Raw genomic sequence first — 17,293 nt, forward strand, 5'->3', positions numbered from 1 at the left:
TTTAAGAACTTGGTCAATAGAGAACTCAGATCTATGTAGGAATGGAAGTTTTTTGGAAAAGTCCTACCTGTTGTGAGAGGTGTGTGGCTTTTACCCAGGACACCACTGCAAGTATTGCATCTCTTCAGGGGTATTGAGAGCTCCCAGGAGAGCAGGTACCTTTACACCTCACTGTGTTTATTCCAAGAAAGGAAGAAGAATAATAACATAGTTATGTGCTGAAGAAACAGACCTTTCCTTGCCAGACTGTGGCCAAAATACTAAGAGTTCCTCAGCAGTTCCCAAGGTCTGCATCCTTTAGTCAAAGCATCATCTGAACAGATTAAAAGATATTTAAAATTTTGTAAGCTCTGTAACTTACATCACTGATGATGAAAATCATTCAGAGAAAAAGAACAGAAATTTTAATAGACAATGACAATTTCCTGCTGTATTGGTGTATTTATTGTTATTCCCAATCACAGTTCACTGTCTTTTACAAAGCACCCTGTTTAACTTTTCAAAGTAGCCTTGTTCTTCTTTTAAGACATTGTTTTCAGACTGTTTCTTTAAATTGCCTTTATTGTATTCAATACTGAAAACAAACTGAAGAAAACTGACAAATTTATGCAATAAAAATATAAGCAGAAATACTGCAAATAAAACATGTGCTTGGAAAACAGAAATACGTATTAGAACTTGAATACAGCTTAGGGCAAAACCAATCTATTTTGGAACTTAAAATACCCAAGATGCAACTAATGCAAGAGACAAATGGAGCAGCCTATTAATTCCTGTAAAGTAAAATGAACTAAAACAGACTAGGAGGCCATAAACTAGTTATTTAAAAAGCTAAATGGCAAAGCACATATTTTACTAGAATTTCTATCCCAGTGTAAACATTCATGCTGTGTTAGTTTGGATACCAAAGTACAGTAAGTAGTTGTATTATACAACACAAACTGCAAGGTTTAGTGTACTGGCTTCCATTTGTATTCCAATATGGCTCCACAGAGTAAGTGGGATACAATAAACACTTTCTGTAGTATTGCTGCTCCAATAGCCTGCTCCCATTTGCAGCTGCAGGGTTTTTGGAGGAGGTTTCAACCCTGTTACTTCTCCCTAATGCAAAAGCTCAAATAAGTCAGTTAAATGCATCTTCTCATTTTTCAGTGAGCCCCCCACTGAATGCCTGCTTTCTTCACTGCTTTGTGGACTGGTCTACAGCTTTTGCCTATGCATGGTTTGTCACCTGTGAGCCATAAACCTTAGCTTTTTTCCAGCCCCAAAACAGAACCAAAGGGTAGATGTGCTCTTCCATGACAACCAGGTAAACTCTGACTCTTGCACCAAACCCATCCCCACTCAGGGGGATCTGTGTCTTTGGGAGGCCTAACATCCTGCTTTGGTTTCCTTCCAAGTTGGATGTTTAGCACAATATAGAATAAAGTTTGTTTCTGCTTAGGAGGAAATTTCTTCTCTATAGAACATTGGGCTCCAGTAACTCAGGAATCTGTCATTTTGCTAATCTGGAAACTCCTGGGTAATTTACCTGGAACTGAATGCAAAGACACACAAGCTTCAGCTGAGGCAGAACACGGCTGCTTGCCCTCTCTGCTGTGTAAGCTTCCCTGAAGACATCAAAGCCACCATCAGTCTTCTCCAACAAGTGTCTCTTAGTTTTTGAGACCAGTTTAGGATCCTGTTTTAACATGAAATAGGAAAATCAAACCTGATCTGCCTCAAAGCCTGATCTGTATCAGCTAACCTTCTCTGAGAAAGAATTTCTACCCTCGGAGACACTCACAGAATAAATAATCTCCTTGTAGCCCAGCTACAAGGTGTTGAACCAACTGCTTCTGGAAAAGGCCCCTGCTGTGCCCCTGGAAAGGGAAAATGCCAGAAGACTTACGGCATCCCATGTCTTCCAGATTTGTTTTTTCAGGCATGAGATACTGTCTGATCAGTGGCTGAGACAATGCAAAACTTAAGCAAATTTTGTAATCTCTGCAGTTACTCTTGATTTTCTGTACCTGCAAAAAGATGGGCAGGAATTCCCATTCTTGGGCTAGGTATGTAGGTCTGGATGAAATTTACATTGTTAAACTGAAATCAAAGAAACTGCACTGATTAATAGGAGCTGAAAGTCTGTTCCAACAATTCATACCTCCAGAAAAGTCTCTTTTTTTTTTGATTTCTCAATTTTGTATATGTGGAGAATATAAACATTTTTTTTCAGATTTCCTTTTTAGAAAAATCAAATTATTTTTCTCAATATTCTGTGCATTTAAACAGAAAATTATTATTTACCTAGAAGCTTCCTTACAAGATTGAAGCAATCTGGTTTAATTTCCACAAGTTTAACACAGTGTCCTCAACACTCCAGCACAGCAGGGCTTTTGATAGCCTCTGATTAGTAAAACTTCTGAACTGTATATGCATATACAGAAATATGAAAATTACACTAGGATCAATATTCTTGAACTTTTACTGCTTCCCTTTTTCACTACTGATTAAAACAGGCTACAAATCTGGGATACTGTACTTAATTATGGGAAAGTGGTATCAGACTTCTTCCATTTTAACTGCATTTAAAATGTCAGTAACTATTTTAGGTGCAATAGCCTAAAAGCCTAGCCCAGCTCATAAACCCAGAAGATGTATGAAAACGTGCTTTTGCATTCCCTTGAAAAGTAATTTTTACAACTGTGTATTTGCAAGGAGTTCACAAAACTAGCAGTGCATTTATTTTTCAAATGAAATGTCCATAGCCTGTAGTATAATTCAAACAGGTGCTAATTAGGTGTACAGAAAGGCCACCGAGGATAATTTATATATCCCCTGCAAGAGAAAAAAACCCTGAATAAATATTAATTGCTTATACTATGCAACTAATTATTTTTAGGATGACACTAAATTAACTGCAAATATTATAATTACAAAGTACTGGGTAATTTACTAAAGATTAATTGAAATTATTAAGTGCAAACAGCATAATTTTGCAAGGTGGTATTAGTACTTTCTGCATGGAAAAAAAGAGACCAACGTGGCTGTTAGCAGCTATTTAACGAAGTACTTCAAGCACATGTGAGACCATCAGTGGCCTTTGATGTGCCCTTCTCCTGAAAGGGTATTACAGGATTTCCACTGGGGGAAATCATTGTAGTGTTGATAATGACCAGAATGCCTAAACCAGTCTATTTCAAGGACTGAGTTTGATCTCAGTGACATGGAGAGACACAAAAATATTGCACCATGGTCTGTGTCCAGCAGCCTCTTCTGAAAGCTGCAGCAACTGCAGCTGCTTCCTGAGTAAGGACTGAAGCAGTTGCAGTTGGAATGCATTCCTTGCAAACAGCAAAAGGACATCCACTGCAAGCAAGATACTTGGAAATATCACTATGCAATAGTTTTAATTCACTTGTTGAATTCAGTACCAGCTTCCTGCATGCAGGCTTCTTATTGTGCTGTATGAAGGTGGAATGGTGATGAACCTGGAGAAGGGAGAGGGACTTGAAAAATTGTTCCAGTCCATCAGCGGTTTGTTTCCTAGGAGCATCCTCTGTTTTAAGTCCAGGATCTTTCCCTGAATTTATTCTCTATTTATTACCTTCTCTCGGCCAGTATTTTTTTTTTTTTGGTGGCTTAATATTTAATACAATTCAAATGTAGTTATTTAGAGAGTGACAATGGAAAACAGAAAATAATTCAGTACTGAGAATAATTCTAGACTTCTGAGGCAATGGAAGACATAATTGTGTTCTTTTTGACTCTGACATTGACTGTAAGATGTTTCACTTTTTACTGACACATATGCCATATGTCATTACAAGAAGCACCGAGAGTAGTAAAATGCTAAAAAAGAAAATAAATGCTTTGTACTTATGGCCAGTTGTAACCTTAAGCACTTACAAAGCTGTGATGCTCAATGTGCAAGATAGGGAATGTCTCCTACAGAGCTAAACTTGAGCATGTGAGGAGACATGAGGAAAGCATTGTACCTCAACTGATTTCCACTTAAAAATGGGTAGACTGCTTATTGATTTCCAATAAAAAGCTGAAATCCCTCTGACACCATGTTAGCTAGGAAATTTTGACTGTAAACTGTTCAATGTGAAGGGTTCCATTCAGGAACGTAGGAACTTTCTGGATTTTTTGTCCTACTCAGTATGTCACTTCAATGTGTGCTTCATCTCCTTTCACTTAAATAGACCTTGCTTAAACCTAATAATGTACAATATTGAATATCTCAGTAAATATGGGAAAAAAGGATTGACTACCATTAAAATCAAATCTGTGCACAACATCCTTTGGGATAACATTGAGAGGACTCATACAGGATTAGAGAGTCAAATTTAAAATTATTATATATGTTGCAGTCTTGCTATCAAAAGGGAATAGAGCTGTTTTAAATACAGATCTGACTTAAGAGATCAGAGAGATGTGAATCTCACAGCCAGATACCCATGCACAGAGCTTCTAAAGTCAATGCAGCTGGACAGTATTATTTGTGTTCCCTTATCAAGCTCTGACAGACATTTTTACCTCAAAAGGTTCATTACTGAGAGATCAGAATCACAGTTCCTTATGCAATGACAAAGTTGCACTAGAAGCCAGGGCACAGCACTGGCAATATGCAAGCCAGAAAAAAGTGCGAGAGGCCAGACTGTGTAAAGCATCTAAACTGCAAAGAAGTCCAATTCCTAGCAGGTGGCTGTGAAGTTGTCTGAAAGTGCAGTCTCTTGATTCTCTGCTGCTCTTTGCCTGGCCAGTCTCCAAGAGATGATTTGGAGAGGTGTAAAAGCTGCTTGAAATTAGCTGAGAACATTGGGCTCAGGGCCCCAGAGAAGCCAGCTGGAGGCTGCCATGCCCTGGCACCCTGCAGCCACACACGCCTCTGCCCACCCACACTCACCCTTTCCTTGGTGCTTTCGTAGCCAGGAAGGGGACTGGGGACACACAGACATCCTGAGCCTCCTACAGGAACACAGAGCCTGAAGAGCAGTGAAACACTAAGAACTGACACTATGCCCATGGCAGCTTTGTCTTATTTGGTAAAAAGCCTGCATCACTACCAACAGAAAATTGTACATTGATTTTACTCACAAATGTGTAACAGCAGTTACTTTCCAATGCTGGCATTCACAAAAGTGGGCACAGCAAAATATTCAAAGAAAGTCATAGCAAAACAATAAACAATCAGAAAGCAGTGGCTAAATACAATTCATAACTGTTAGGCAAGGCTACAGCAATGCTCTTAGACTGGTACCTTATTTTACACTGAGATTACATACACAAGTTCCAAAGTATTTTGAACTTAGACCTTTGTAATTACATCGTAATTACAGTGTCCTGGATAACAAATTAAGACTTTGTAAAACAGGTATGTTTTTCATCTGAAAATGAATGCTTCCTTTATCTGACACAGCCAATTGGTTTTGCCTTTCCTGGTATAGATGGTTTGTTTGATGGAAAACATTCTTTTTTGTATATGTAAATGCAACTGATCCTAAAGAAAAAAAATATCATGAACCACCAGTAAAAATAAACTGCACTGCCCTTCAAAATGGCATCATTTGTGATGCTCATTGTGAACATATTTCACGCTGGTTTGACCAGAACTCTTCTTACAGTGTACAAGTGTTTTTGCATGAAAATGTATTAATTGATGTAGAGCCCTCTTCCCTCATTCAGCAACAGTTTTTGTCTATCAAAATATTGGTTTAATCCAATAAAATGAGGTGATTCTATCTCACCCCATGATTTGAACTTGTTGTGTTTTGGTACAGAAATTTTTAAAGGGCTGTCTTGTTTAGTTTGAGAGATGAATACAAATATTTGCTGACCAATCCCCAAATTCCAACACTTGATTTTTCAGAGGTTTCTGTTTGGAAAAATTATGACATTTAGCAACAACAAATAACCCCCTGGGTGAATTATTGCATACTTGCCTCCTGCAGGGCATCTGCAGCTCCCTCTGCTACAGCTGAACACGTGGCTGGTGGGATCGCCGCTAAAACCATTTACAGAACAGACCTCAGACACACACCTGGCTCTGGGCATTCAAGTTCCCTCTCTGCAGGTGAGAAAAATCTGAAATCTCCAAACTGCACAGCTGACATCTGGCAGGATCAGAGCCCAACCCAGAAACCTCTATCCATAGGAATCCTGATGGAGACTTCAGTGTGCAAACTGGATGCACTTGCCTGAATGATGACAGAGCATTGTTAAGCGTGAGAACACTAAATCAGGAGTCAGGCTGCCAAGCATCAGACATGAATTGCTCCAGTGAAGCCAGAGTGATTGGTGTGAGCTGAGGGGCAGGTGGTGAGTGTGAGCACCCAGTGTACATTTCTGTGTGTGCACAGAGAGCTGTCTGTCTGACACAGCCATCAGAGTGCAGGATTCTCTAAGACTGCCAGGCATTACAGAGTCCTTCCACTGTACAAATGACAGGACCTGCACACCTCCTCAGGTAAAACAGCACTTTTCCAAAGGGCACTGAAAATGAATACAAGAAGCAGCATTTTTAATTATGGTTCCATAGATTGGTGCAGCTCACAAACCCTGGAAAACACAGGACAGCCATTTAAATACTTGTGGGAAAACTGATTTTCACTGATCGGACTGGGAAGCACTCCTTAGGGATATTAATATCCTTACCATTGTGAAAAATCAGATTTAAAATATAAAATACTTGATATTAATGTAAGCATCTTCTTATCTCCTTGTTTCAACATTAAGATTGAATTATCTTTTAGAAAACTTAGCTGCTGTCACTTTAGAGATGCTGCCTTTGCAGCTGGGTGAGTCCATAGCTCTGATCATACCTTTATGTCATAAATGTGATCTAGGAGCCAAAACTGGAAATTAAACTCAAGCCCCACCTTTGCAAACATAATTAGACATGTTCACTAATAGTTGTCTGGAAATGTGCAAGTGTAGCGAGCCTTTGTTCACTTACTGTCTGCTTGTTCTGGACTATTGTCACCTCCTGTGTGATGACATCCAGCAGTAATACTGGCCCATGGCACCTTCTTTGAGTCAGGCTTTTAAAATCAAAGCTGCCGATAAAATGCCTGAAGCTGGTTAGTGAGATACAGGGCTCTTCTTTTGAGTAATCTCAGTGACTGTGTAACGCCAAGTATCAAAGAGATGTTTTACAAAAAACCAAAGTCAAGTGTTTTACATTAAATCTTACAAAACTGTACATAATAATAGTCTACAACATGAAAATGGCCATTAAACAGTTGTAATAGTTATGAAATGTAGTAAATATAACAATTCTAATGTTTCATATATTTATCATATTAATCACTGTATTCATACAGTTGTGTTTGTACACATATATTCAATGGCACTGTAAACAGTTGTTGGAAAACACACATTAACTCTTAACCCATTAGAAGTTATTATAGTACTTTTTCATCCAAAAAGTTAAAATGCATCAATGTATCATTGATTTAAAAAAAATAGCCTTGTAATATAATGCACATTTGACATTTCCTAGGGTAGCAATCAAGATGAAGCATAACAGAGAAAGTTCTAGATTTCAGAATGTTTTACATTTACACCTAATGTGATACGAAATTTTAAACATTAAATGTAATTAAATAATACACAGTTTATGAAACAGTTGGTTTCAGAGATCCATAATGCACAAAATCTAGTTAGTGTCTAATGGGAGTGCCCAGTAATTTATATCTCTGGGACCTTTATGGAAAACTTAAGTTGGTTTCTGTGTAACATCTCATAGGCAAAGTAAGTTTGAACCAAATTATCTTTCTTTTTTTTTTCTGTACAGAGCTGCATTCAAGTGGATAAAACATTATTATGTTTATTTATGTTTCCCTTTGCTGGACATTCATCCAATAAGCCTTGAGCATATGCTTAAGCATCTGGTAATGACATTTTGTGGGTCAGGGAAACTCACTATCTATGTCCCTCAGTAAACAAAGTGGTTCTATTTTTTTCCACAGTTAAGGCAACTATACTGATATATTAGACACACCATATGTTTTTATGTTGCTTCCTACAATCTAAACAGTAAGAGTGAAAAGAAGTTTCAAACATGCTTTGATCTTCTTGACTGCTCAGGAATTTCATCAGGCTGGCAGAGAGCACTTCACTGTATAGGGGAGCAACCTGGTACCTGCTCTGGTGGGAGGTGTCCCTGCCCATGGCAGGGGGGTTGGGACTAGCTGAACTTTAAGGTCCATTCCAACCCCATAACATACTATGATTCTATGAACTGTAGCACAGCTTGTTAGCTGTTCACTAAAAAAACCAAAGTATGGATTGCCTTGAATTTGAAGAGTGACCATTCATATAACTTATCAGAAAAATTAAACAAATAAACAACAGCCAGTCAGATTCTAGCACATGAAATTGATAAAAACAGTTAACACACACATACACAATTTCTGTGTTTTCAATTATTTCTACCCCATAACTTAAGCTATTCAGACCCTTGTGATCATCCTTGCTGTACCTTGGATGGGCTTTGCCAAAGGCTATCTTCAGACATTGTAAGTGATGACACTTGGTATCTGCCAACTCCAGCATATCACTTCTTATTTATTCTAACATATCACATCAATGAGAGAGCCACTTCCATTTGTTTCCAGTCAGGTAAGGCTGCAGGTATAAATGACAGTGAACAGGAGCACTAGCACAGCATCTGCAGGGCAATACAGCTACAGGGGACAGTGCCACAGAACTGCTAGTGCTGCCAGAACAGCAAGGGAGGGACTCAGGGCTGGACTGCTCCCATTTCCAGTTACACTGTGTTTGGAGGATGACTTGACAGTGCTTGTGGAGGTTGTGGTGTCAATCTTTTTCACGGTTGGTTTTGGTTCATTTCTGTTTTCTGGATGGGTTTTCTTGTCCTTGAGTATATCTGAAACATGAAAGCAAACATGAGATTAATCACACTTCTTTTAAACAGAGCTTTAAGTTCATTCCATTGTTGTACACTCACACTGAGTAACTGAAACGTATGGAGACCGATGGGGCACTTGCACTAATGTTTTAGTTGGGCTCAGCATGGCTACTCTGTCCTCAGCACCCACTGTTCCGCACAAGTTGTCTTCTCTGCCTGCCTGGCTCCTCTTGGCTACTTGCAGACACAGCCTGAGCAGAATAATAGGTATTCTGCATTGCAGTGGCTGGGCTCAGAACATGATCTTCTCTCACAGAAAGCACCTTCAGTTTCACCTGGGATGGGAACCAGCTCATGCTTTAAAATGTGGTTTTAGGATTGAGCGGTTTTGTAACAGTGAAACACCCTTGAGGTTGGTGGTTTGCTGCAGGAGATTGGATATTGACTTAATAGAATCTCAGACTGGTTTGGGTTGGAAGGGACCTAAAAGACCACCTCTTTCCACCCCCCTGCCATGGGCAGGGACACATTGCACTATCCTAGGTTACTCCAAGCCCTGCCCAACCTGATCTTGAACACTTCCAAGGATGGGGCATCCACAGCTTCTCTGGGCAACCTATGCCAAGGCTTCTCCACACTCTGAGTAAAGAACTTCTTCCAAGTATCTAAACTAAATCTCTCACCTTTTCATGTAAAATCATTACCCCTTGTCCTTTTCAGTGTCTCCTGTGTAAAGGATCACTCTCCCTCCTTTTTTAAAGTCTCCTTTAAGCACTGGAAGGCTTCTCCCTTCAGATGCATTTTGAGGCAATTCCATGTAAAGAATTGGACTCAGAAGAAAGTAGGAGTAGCTCTTTATTGCAAAAACATGGATTTTTAAAAGAGAGAAAATAATAAATCTTTGGTTATGAAGACATTTCCAAGCCATATTGCAAATATTACGAGACCATATTGCCCTTAAACCCTCTCACTGGCAATGTGGAGAAAAAACCAAACCAACCAACCAACCAACCAACCAACCAACCAACCAACCAACCAACCAGACTATTTCACCTGCTGAAGGGATGATGATTTTATAGTCAATCTGTAAAAGCATACCTGAGTGCTTGGAAAGAAAAAATGCCTACCTGGAAGAATTTATAATTAACAATAAATGTTCAGGTCCAAGTTTAAAGGATTTGCGATACTAATGAATGCAGTGCACATAAAAAAGAAAGCAAAAGGCATAGATTTGTAATGCAGATGAAACAGCAGTCCAATCTTAAAATGAAAACTCTGAATCACAGAAGCAAGTTCCTGGCAGAAACTGGAAAGATGGAAAGTATTCCAGAAATGTAAATGCAATCTGAGATCATTGTCTGTACGTCAGTAGTTCTGAACAACCATCAATAAATTCACTTGATACTAAAAATGAGCTATTGTATTGGGAAAGCACACATTGTTCTTTTGCCAGAATAAACTGTAAGAGAAATGCAATGAATTCCTCTTTTTACCATAATATCAACATTAATCCCGGAGGAACGTGTGATTCCTACACCTGACTCAAGAGTGACTGCAGTGAAGGGACACCAGCTGGCAAGGAATACTTTGGGAAATGGGTAGTCTGACATTGTGCTCAAAATTCCTTATGGCAAAGTGCAAGCATATCTCCTCTTTGATTCCAACTTGCAATGGAGCTTGCAGAAAGGAGGGGGAGAAAAAGCATGCTCTAAATGTTTAGAAAATATCAGTATTCTGAGGGCATTTAAAGAAAAATGGACAACCTTCAGACTGTCATTAAAGTAAATTAAGAATAAATCATGGAAATATGTGTGCTCTGACACTGCCTAGAGTCCTTTCCATCACTGTCACTCTCCTTTGCAACTGCAGAAAAGGCACTATTTCTCTGCTGCCTCTTATATCAACCCAGCCTGCTGACTTCAGCTCTCTGGGGCCAGCTGATTAAATTAGGACCTCACTCAGGTAAATCTATTCCCCTCTTTCAGCTGGCCATGTCCAGCATTGTAACTTGATTGGCGTCTATAAATCGGGCAGACTGAAATGTATTAATTCGTTTATTTTCTAACTATTGACTTAACCAAAAATCTAAGGTAAGATTTAATGCTATCAGAGAGACTGTTGGTTTTTAAAAGCTTTCCTCTCAGTGACTGCTTAATGCACTACATAACAAGCGTTAAATAATACATTAGAAGATTCTGCCTTCATCCTTTCCAGGGGAAGGACTACATTCTGAATTCTCTCTCTGTCTTCACAGCAGAGGATCTTCTGATGCTATTCATAGCCAATTCTAATTTGGGATCAAATTGTGCAAAATTGGCATTTTATTTAAAATGCTCTGTTTTCTCCTTTCTTAAAAATAAATAAAAATAGCTTAACTTTCAATTCAGTTCAAAATCATTTTCAATCCTGTATTTAGTTTTTAAGGCACTAATTTCAGCAGTATAAAGATTTCATGTTTTATTACAGTTTCCTCAGAGTTCCTGTTGCTTACTCACTCCATGATTTTGGCTGAGAGACTCTGAGTTAAATGAGTTTTTCCTCTTAAATCTTTTTTCTCTGAGTCAGAGATGGTTATGTTCAGTCTACTACTGACATTCAAAAGGCAAAAAGTACTGATCATGCTAGGAGAGAAGAAAGTGTTAGTGTGAAGACTAGCACAGAAATGAAACTTCAGTCTCAACACAGAAAACCCCAGATGTTCAGCACCCATGAATCCAGCCTCCAGAGCATGACTTAATAAAACCAACCAACCAAACCCCACAGCTTTGGTGTGTTCTCCTATTTACCTTCTGCGTTTTAAAGGCTTTATGGTTCCCAACTAGAAGCTTTTGCCATCACTAGAAACTTCCTTTCACCATCAGTCCCTCTCCTCCTTTCCAGAAAGGGAGTGGTTAAACTCTCTAAAGGCTTCAGCTAACCTCACCCTGACAATGTGATGACCTTTGGACACTGGCATATAAATAATGTTCTATTTTGTTTATTTACCACTGCACCACGATGGTGATACAGCCACTGCAGTAGCTACTGTACTGTTCCCTCATCCAGGCTCTCAGTGAGAATATTCAAATCCTGCCAAAACGGGTGCTTAGTGAAGGCAGCTGACTGCCAAAGCAGCCTTTCTGAGCAGCCTTTCGGGACTCTTGCCGAGGACAGGGTCTGCTGGGGTCAGTGAAGATGGCTCAGAGTTCCTCCAGGCCCCGTGATTACAGCTCAGTTAGTCCAGGGGATTGAGTCCACTTCCTTAGCTGAACTCTTATCTGTGTTAACTGCTGCTAAATTCACATCTTGACAGTATAAACAAAACACATAATGAAAATGACTTGACCTCGCTGTTCAGAGCATTCAGGATTATCTTCACCTCCGAGATGTAACCGCAGATTGCTGCTCAGTAATGCATGTGCCACTCCAACGGCACCGAGCTACTCATAAATACTTCTATGGATCAATACTGTTCCTCAGAGAGACCAGCTTAGGATGACAGGGAGAACCAAAACTGTCACTGACATCTAATTTAGGAACAGGAAACCTCCCCTATAGTGAGGGCTGGCTATGCCTTTCAAATGCATTCAGTGAATCGTATGTTGAAGTACACCTTAGTCAGTAAAGATACCGGGGCAAAACAATGCAATTATGATTTTCTTATGTTATTACCGGGTCATCAGACAGAAGTTAAAGTCACACTGGTACCCAAGCTGTCAGTTCCCCCTTCCTAGGCCAAATGATTTGCAGTTTGCTACTGCTAGGGATTGTCAAAGTAAAACTATTTATTGGTGTACTTGCATGCTATTGCTCTCTAATGAGTGCTATCAGCACGGTCTGCTTTAATCTGTTCATGTTTCCTACTGTCCTGCCAAAGGATGAACTCGTTCAGCTACTTAATAGAAACCTCCTTCCTTTTTTGTTGTTCTCTTGATCTGATTTGAGCTCAGTCCTTTCTCTGTGATTGTAAATGGCTGGACCTCTGCTCATCAGGCACTACACTTGTGACTGCCCAACAGTCTGCGTGCCTCTGAGGCTACAGATCCTCTCACCAGACAGGGGTACAGCCCCTGTGAGGGGATGCTGAATAAAAACAACCCAGAGAGATTTGCCAGACCAGTCCTGTAAATGTTAATTACAGCAGCCTGGTTTCTAATGGAGTGGGGCACTGACAGCAGAGAATCCGTGCTCATCAATCCACCGTGCCCTTAACAAAGTGGGGATTCTGGACATGTTTCCGTCAGTTTTAACCATGAGTTGTTGTTAGAGAGAACTTTCAACCCAGCTATTTCGGGAGATAAAAGAAGCAGAGATTGTTTATTTCTGCTTTCCCCACATTAATTACATCAAGTCAGACCTGTCCATTTCTTTCCAGACTTTCATGCAAACACTGTGCTTTGAAAAGACAGACTGTCAGCATCTACGATAGCAAATTAATGCCTTGGTTTTGAATGCCTCATCATGGATGTAATGACACTTATAATGCAGGTCTGAAGTGAACTGGTCAGCACCTGCAGTTACTCTCCACGTTGAAGCTCAGCTGCGTGATAAATTTCTCTTCGATCACGGGCTTGGGTTTGCCTGACAGCTTCATAAGAAAATTAAAGCTAGGTGCAACTTGGTGGAACAGGCTCTTAAATTACAGTAGATGCTGCAGTGTTATTATTAGCTTTTTATCACCTCGGGTAGCAAAAGCTGAAATTACTTTTACATATTCAAAGGAAGAAGCTCTGAAATTGCAAAACAATGCTGTCGCCATAAAATGTACCAACAATTTCCAAATAATCCATTATCCTGACATTAAGACCAGCACTAATTATTTCCAGTTACAGCTGCAGCAGACAAATGGAAACAGGAATGCTGTGGAAATGGGAATGTGAGAACTCCTGAAGTATGATAACTTGTGATGCAATTCTCCAAATTCTGGAGTCTGTTATTGTCATCTATATAATACCAGTCAGTAAAATGTGGGTGTAATGTATGCTTTTTTGGAGCCAGAAGAAGGGAGCAATGAAAAGCTCTGCATCCTCCCATGTATGTACTGTTCTACCATTTTCTATTTCAGCCTGAGAACGTGGTGTCTACAGAAGCCTTTGCCCCACACACCTTTTTATGGAAACTTGGTGTTAGGAGGAAAAAAAATCTTTAAGCAGAAAAAGGAAGAACTCCAGGAGTTTCAAGCACATAGACCACTCTCCCCACTGAACTCCTAAGTGGCATTAGGTTCAGGCCAGCCTTTCCAGAAGACCTGTGGGACAAGATTATGGGGGTAAGCTGATGTGTCCCAGTTTGATTTGGAGATCTTCCCATTTCTCTTTTTAAGAAGTTTCTCTTTTTTAAGGAATGAGTGGGGGGATAATAATAAATTGGGACCAGGATTATCTGTGTCTGGGTTTTAATTCTATATTAAGCTCTGTGTGATCTTTGGCAGGTCGCCTTTCTGTGTGAACCAGTGAGAGAACTACTTTATTTCCTGCACATTTTGTGCATTCTGAATGCAAACTCTTCCATCTGAGAGCCATACCCACTCTCCTCAAGAAATAACACTGGCTGGAACTTTAAGGAACTAATTCAAATGCAATCAAGAAAAGGCAGGAAAAACCATGAGACAGTATGAGATGTCAGGTGCCTAGAAGCCACACTTACATGAAATGGCCAACTCCTTCCCCATTTCCCAAGCAATCTTTTAGTCCACATACATCTGAATGCAATATATATGTGTATAGAGAGAACAGAACATTATCTCATCTGTCCTGCTCTAAGGAAACCTGTCACTGTATGTGTTTGGCTTGTGATATACAGTGGCCATAGCAAACCCTGCATGATTTTCAGGAGCCACAATACTGTATTAGTTCTGGGGGTTAAAAAGTAAACCCGCACATAGAACTGCCTCAGCTCCTGCCATGGTAAACGTCAAGCAGGAACAATCCATCTTTTAATTGGGAAGAAATAATCTAACCTAACAAAGCTCATGTGATTCAGCAGTACTTCCATTAATCAATCAGTCATTTTCAAGAAGAGGTTTTGTCATTTTTTTTATATTAATATGGGACTTATTCAAATGGAGACAAGCTGAAAGTATAAGCTTAAAACATGCCAAACATCTTTTACATTTCCTGGAAACATCTGTTTTTAGTCTAGTCCTAGGCACATGTTTGTGGTTGCATGTTTATGCTTGTTTAGTTTGCCAGATACCTCATACATAGTGCAGCACAGCTGACATGATATCCTGAAACACAGCATGGAAGTATCTGTAAAACATGATGTTCCCAGTAAATCTGTTGAACATTTGTTGTAACTTTCTTGTAATAAAAGAAACAACTAAAAAGCCCCGTGACAGCCTTCTGCCTTCACTGTATGGTGCAATTAATTAGCTAAGTTTAGAAATTGTGTACATGCCTCACTGGCAGTATCAGGAAGACTGAGAGCGATCCTGATGCCGCATGCCTCGCATGCTCCGAACTCCTATTAAACTTAATGGGAGTTTGGGGGGATGCGAGGAATGCAGGGCTGACCTTTATGGTTAAAGATGAATGTGAGCTCCAGACTTCAAAGATTAGGTGCCCCTGCCAGTCTGGAGCGTGCAAGTGATCAGCACGCCAAGTGCTGAAGGCATCTGCTAAATATCACACCACAGCTCAAAGCTGTAATTAGGAAAAATATAAACTGGCTCGAGGAAGAAAAATATTAGTAATAATTGAAAATGCTTTGGCTTTTGCTTTTGTCCTGATGATCTCATTAGTTTTGGTTACAGAAACAGTTCTCACACTGGCTGACGTGGGGCATGCTTTGTTTGTGCTCTCCTTCTACCCACATCTTTCCCAGTTAACTTTTATTGCTCAATACAAAGGTCAAATCGAAGGTTTAATTAAATTGTATGTGGGGAAACTATAAAGTTTATTATTGGAAGGGAGTACAAAAATATTTAAAGCCATCCCAACTCCTCTCCCCCAGACACTCCTTAATTTCTTGGGAAGAAAAGGAGCATGTGTTGTTGGCACTCTTTTCCTTAAGGAGAAACTGCACCTTTTCTGGCTTCAAAATTTACATGTTACAAATATCCAACCTTTTCATAACCTGCTAATTGTACTTGAAATTGAAATTTGTAATGAGGATTTTAATTTAGCTCTGATGCTCTAAACACAAGAGAGCTCCATTTTGTAAAAAGCCTGGATATGATCTTATACTTCAGCAGTGTAAGTTCAACTTACAACCAGGATTGGAACTTACCTTAAACTTTGTTTAACTTTAAACAAAACCTGTAGCACCTAGATAAACAACTTGTAGCACCTGCTGAAGTTAGGCACAGGTCTCTCAGCCCTCAGGTCTAGAACTGAAAACTCATACTGAAAACACTCACAGGTCCTACCTAAGCAGCATTTACAATCTCTTCATGCCATGAGAAGACAATCACATAGCTTGAGAGTAAGGTCAGATTTGAGTAGGCTACAACCATTGTACAGCAACACAATCCCCAAGGAAGTTCAGTCTTCCATGTGCCAGGCTTGCTGCCTGAGCTGTGTTCATGCACCATTGAGATTCTCAACTCTCCCAGTCTAGGCTGTTGCCTAGCCATAGGGGCAGAAGGATTCTCTAGATCCTTCTCCATCTCCAAAAGCTCTACATTGTTTGTGTTTCTGCAGCTGGCTGTGCACATGAGCCCCGGGGAGCTGTGCTGGAGGTGGAGGATGCTCTGCAGGTCTGCTCTCCTTGGCCAGACCTTGCCAGCACAGGCCTGGGGGATCACACCAAGTGGTAAGAGAGCAGAGAGGAATCTGCCAGCTGGGGCAGCAGCTGCTCAGTTGTGCTCCCATGACAGATGATACCAGGCTCAGATCCTTCCTGTGAGTGATTTAGAAAGGGTGCTTGAACCCAGGTCTCTCATGCCCTGTCCAGTCAGAGGAGGTGTATCTCAGCCTGAAGCAGGCTCTGCTCAAACTACCTGGGTCTACCCTGGAAGCAAACTGGCCCAAAATACACTGGAAAGAACTACTCAAATTAACTAACAGGTTGTCAGCCAAAAGAGAAGGGACAACAGAAACTGCGCTGTGCCACTGCATGAGGTCTGTTCATGCCTCCCCAAGAAGATGGCAGTGAGGGGCAGGAGCCCAGACTGCTCTCTGCTTAGGAAGCCATCCTCTCACATTACAGCATAAGCAGCTCTCTATCTGTAAGGAGCAAGCAGGAGAAAATAAGCCACTGCAGAACTCCCCTCCCACCAGAGATCTGGGACTCGGGGCAGAGCCCTTTTAGCTCAGCAGCCTTTAAAAGGAGGCAGGGAGAACTCAACACAGGCACTGCAGGCAGCTCAGCCAAACCCAGAGTGAATAACTCACATCAACTTCCAGCATGGCAGGCACAGGAAAATAATCACAAGTATCTCTAAAAGGTATCTGAAAGGGTCTTTTCACCCTGCAAGCAGGCTGCTCTCATCAGTCCTCATCCTTTAAACCA

The 17,293-nt window shown here is 40.3% G+C and overlaps 1 protein-coding gene across 5 annotated transcripts in view; it reads right to left on the minus strand.

Annotated features, from left to right (window-relative positions):
- Positions 1 to 446: 446 nt before the first annotated feature.
- The window catches only part of LOC138114469 (glypican-5-like), a 391,856-nt gene continuing 375,009 nt past the window's right edge, over positions 447 to 17,293 (minus strand). For all 5 annotated transcript variants that reach the window (XM_069023921.1, XM_069023914.1, XM_069023915.1 and 2 more), the window contains one exon: positions 447 to 8,878. In XM_069023921.1, coding sequence (XP_068880022.1) covers positions 8,676 to 8,878 — 203 coding nt within the window. In that variant the 3' untranslated portion in view covers positions 447 to 8,675. The remainder of the gene's footprint in view (positions 8,879 to 17,293) is intronic.

This window comes from Aphelocoma coerulescens, chromosome 9 (assembly GCF_041296385.1).
Source record: "Aphelocoma coerulescens isolate FSJ_1873_10779 chromosome 9, UR_Acoe_1.0, whole genome shotgun sequence".
NCBI lineage: Eukaryota > Metazoa > Chordata > Aves > Passeriformes > Corvidae > Aphelocoma > Aphelocoma coerulescens.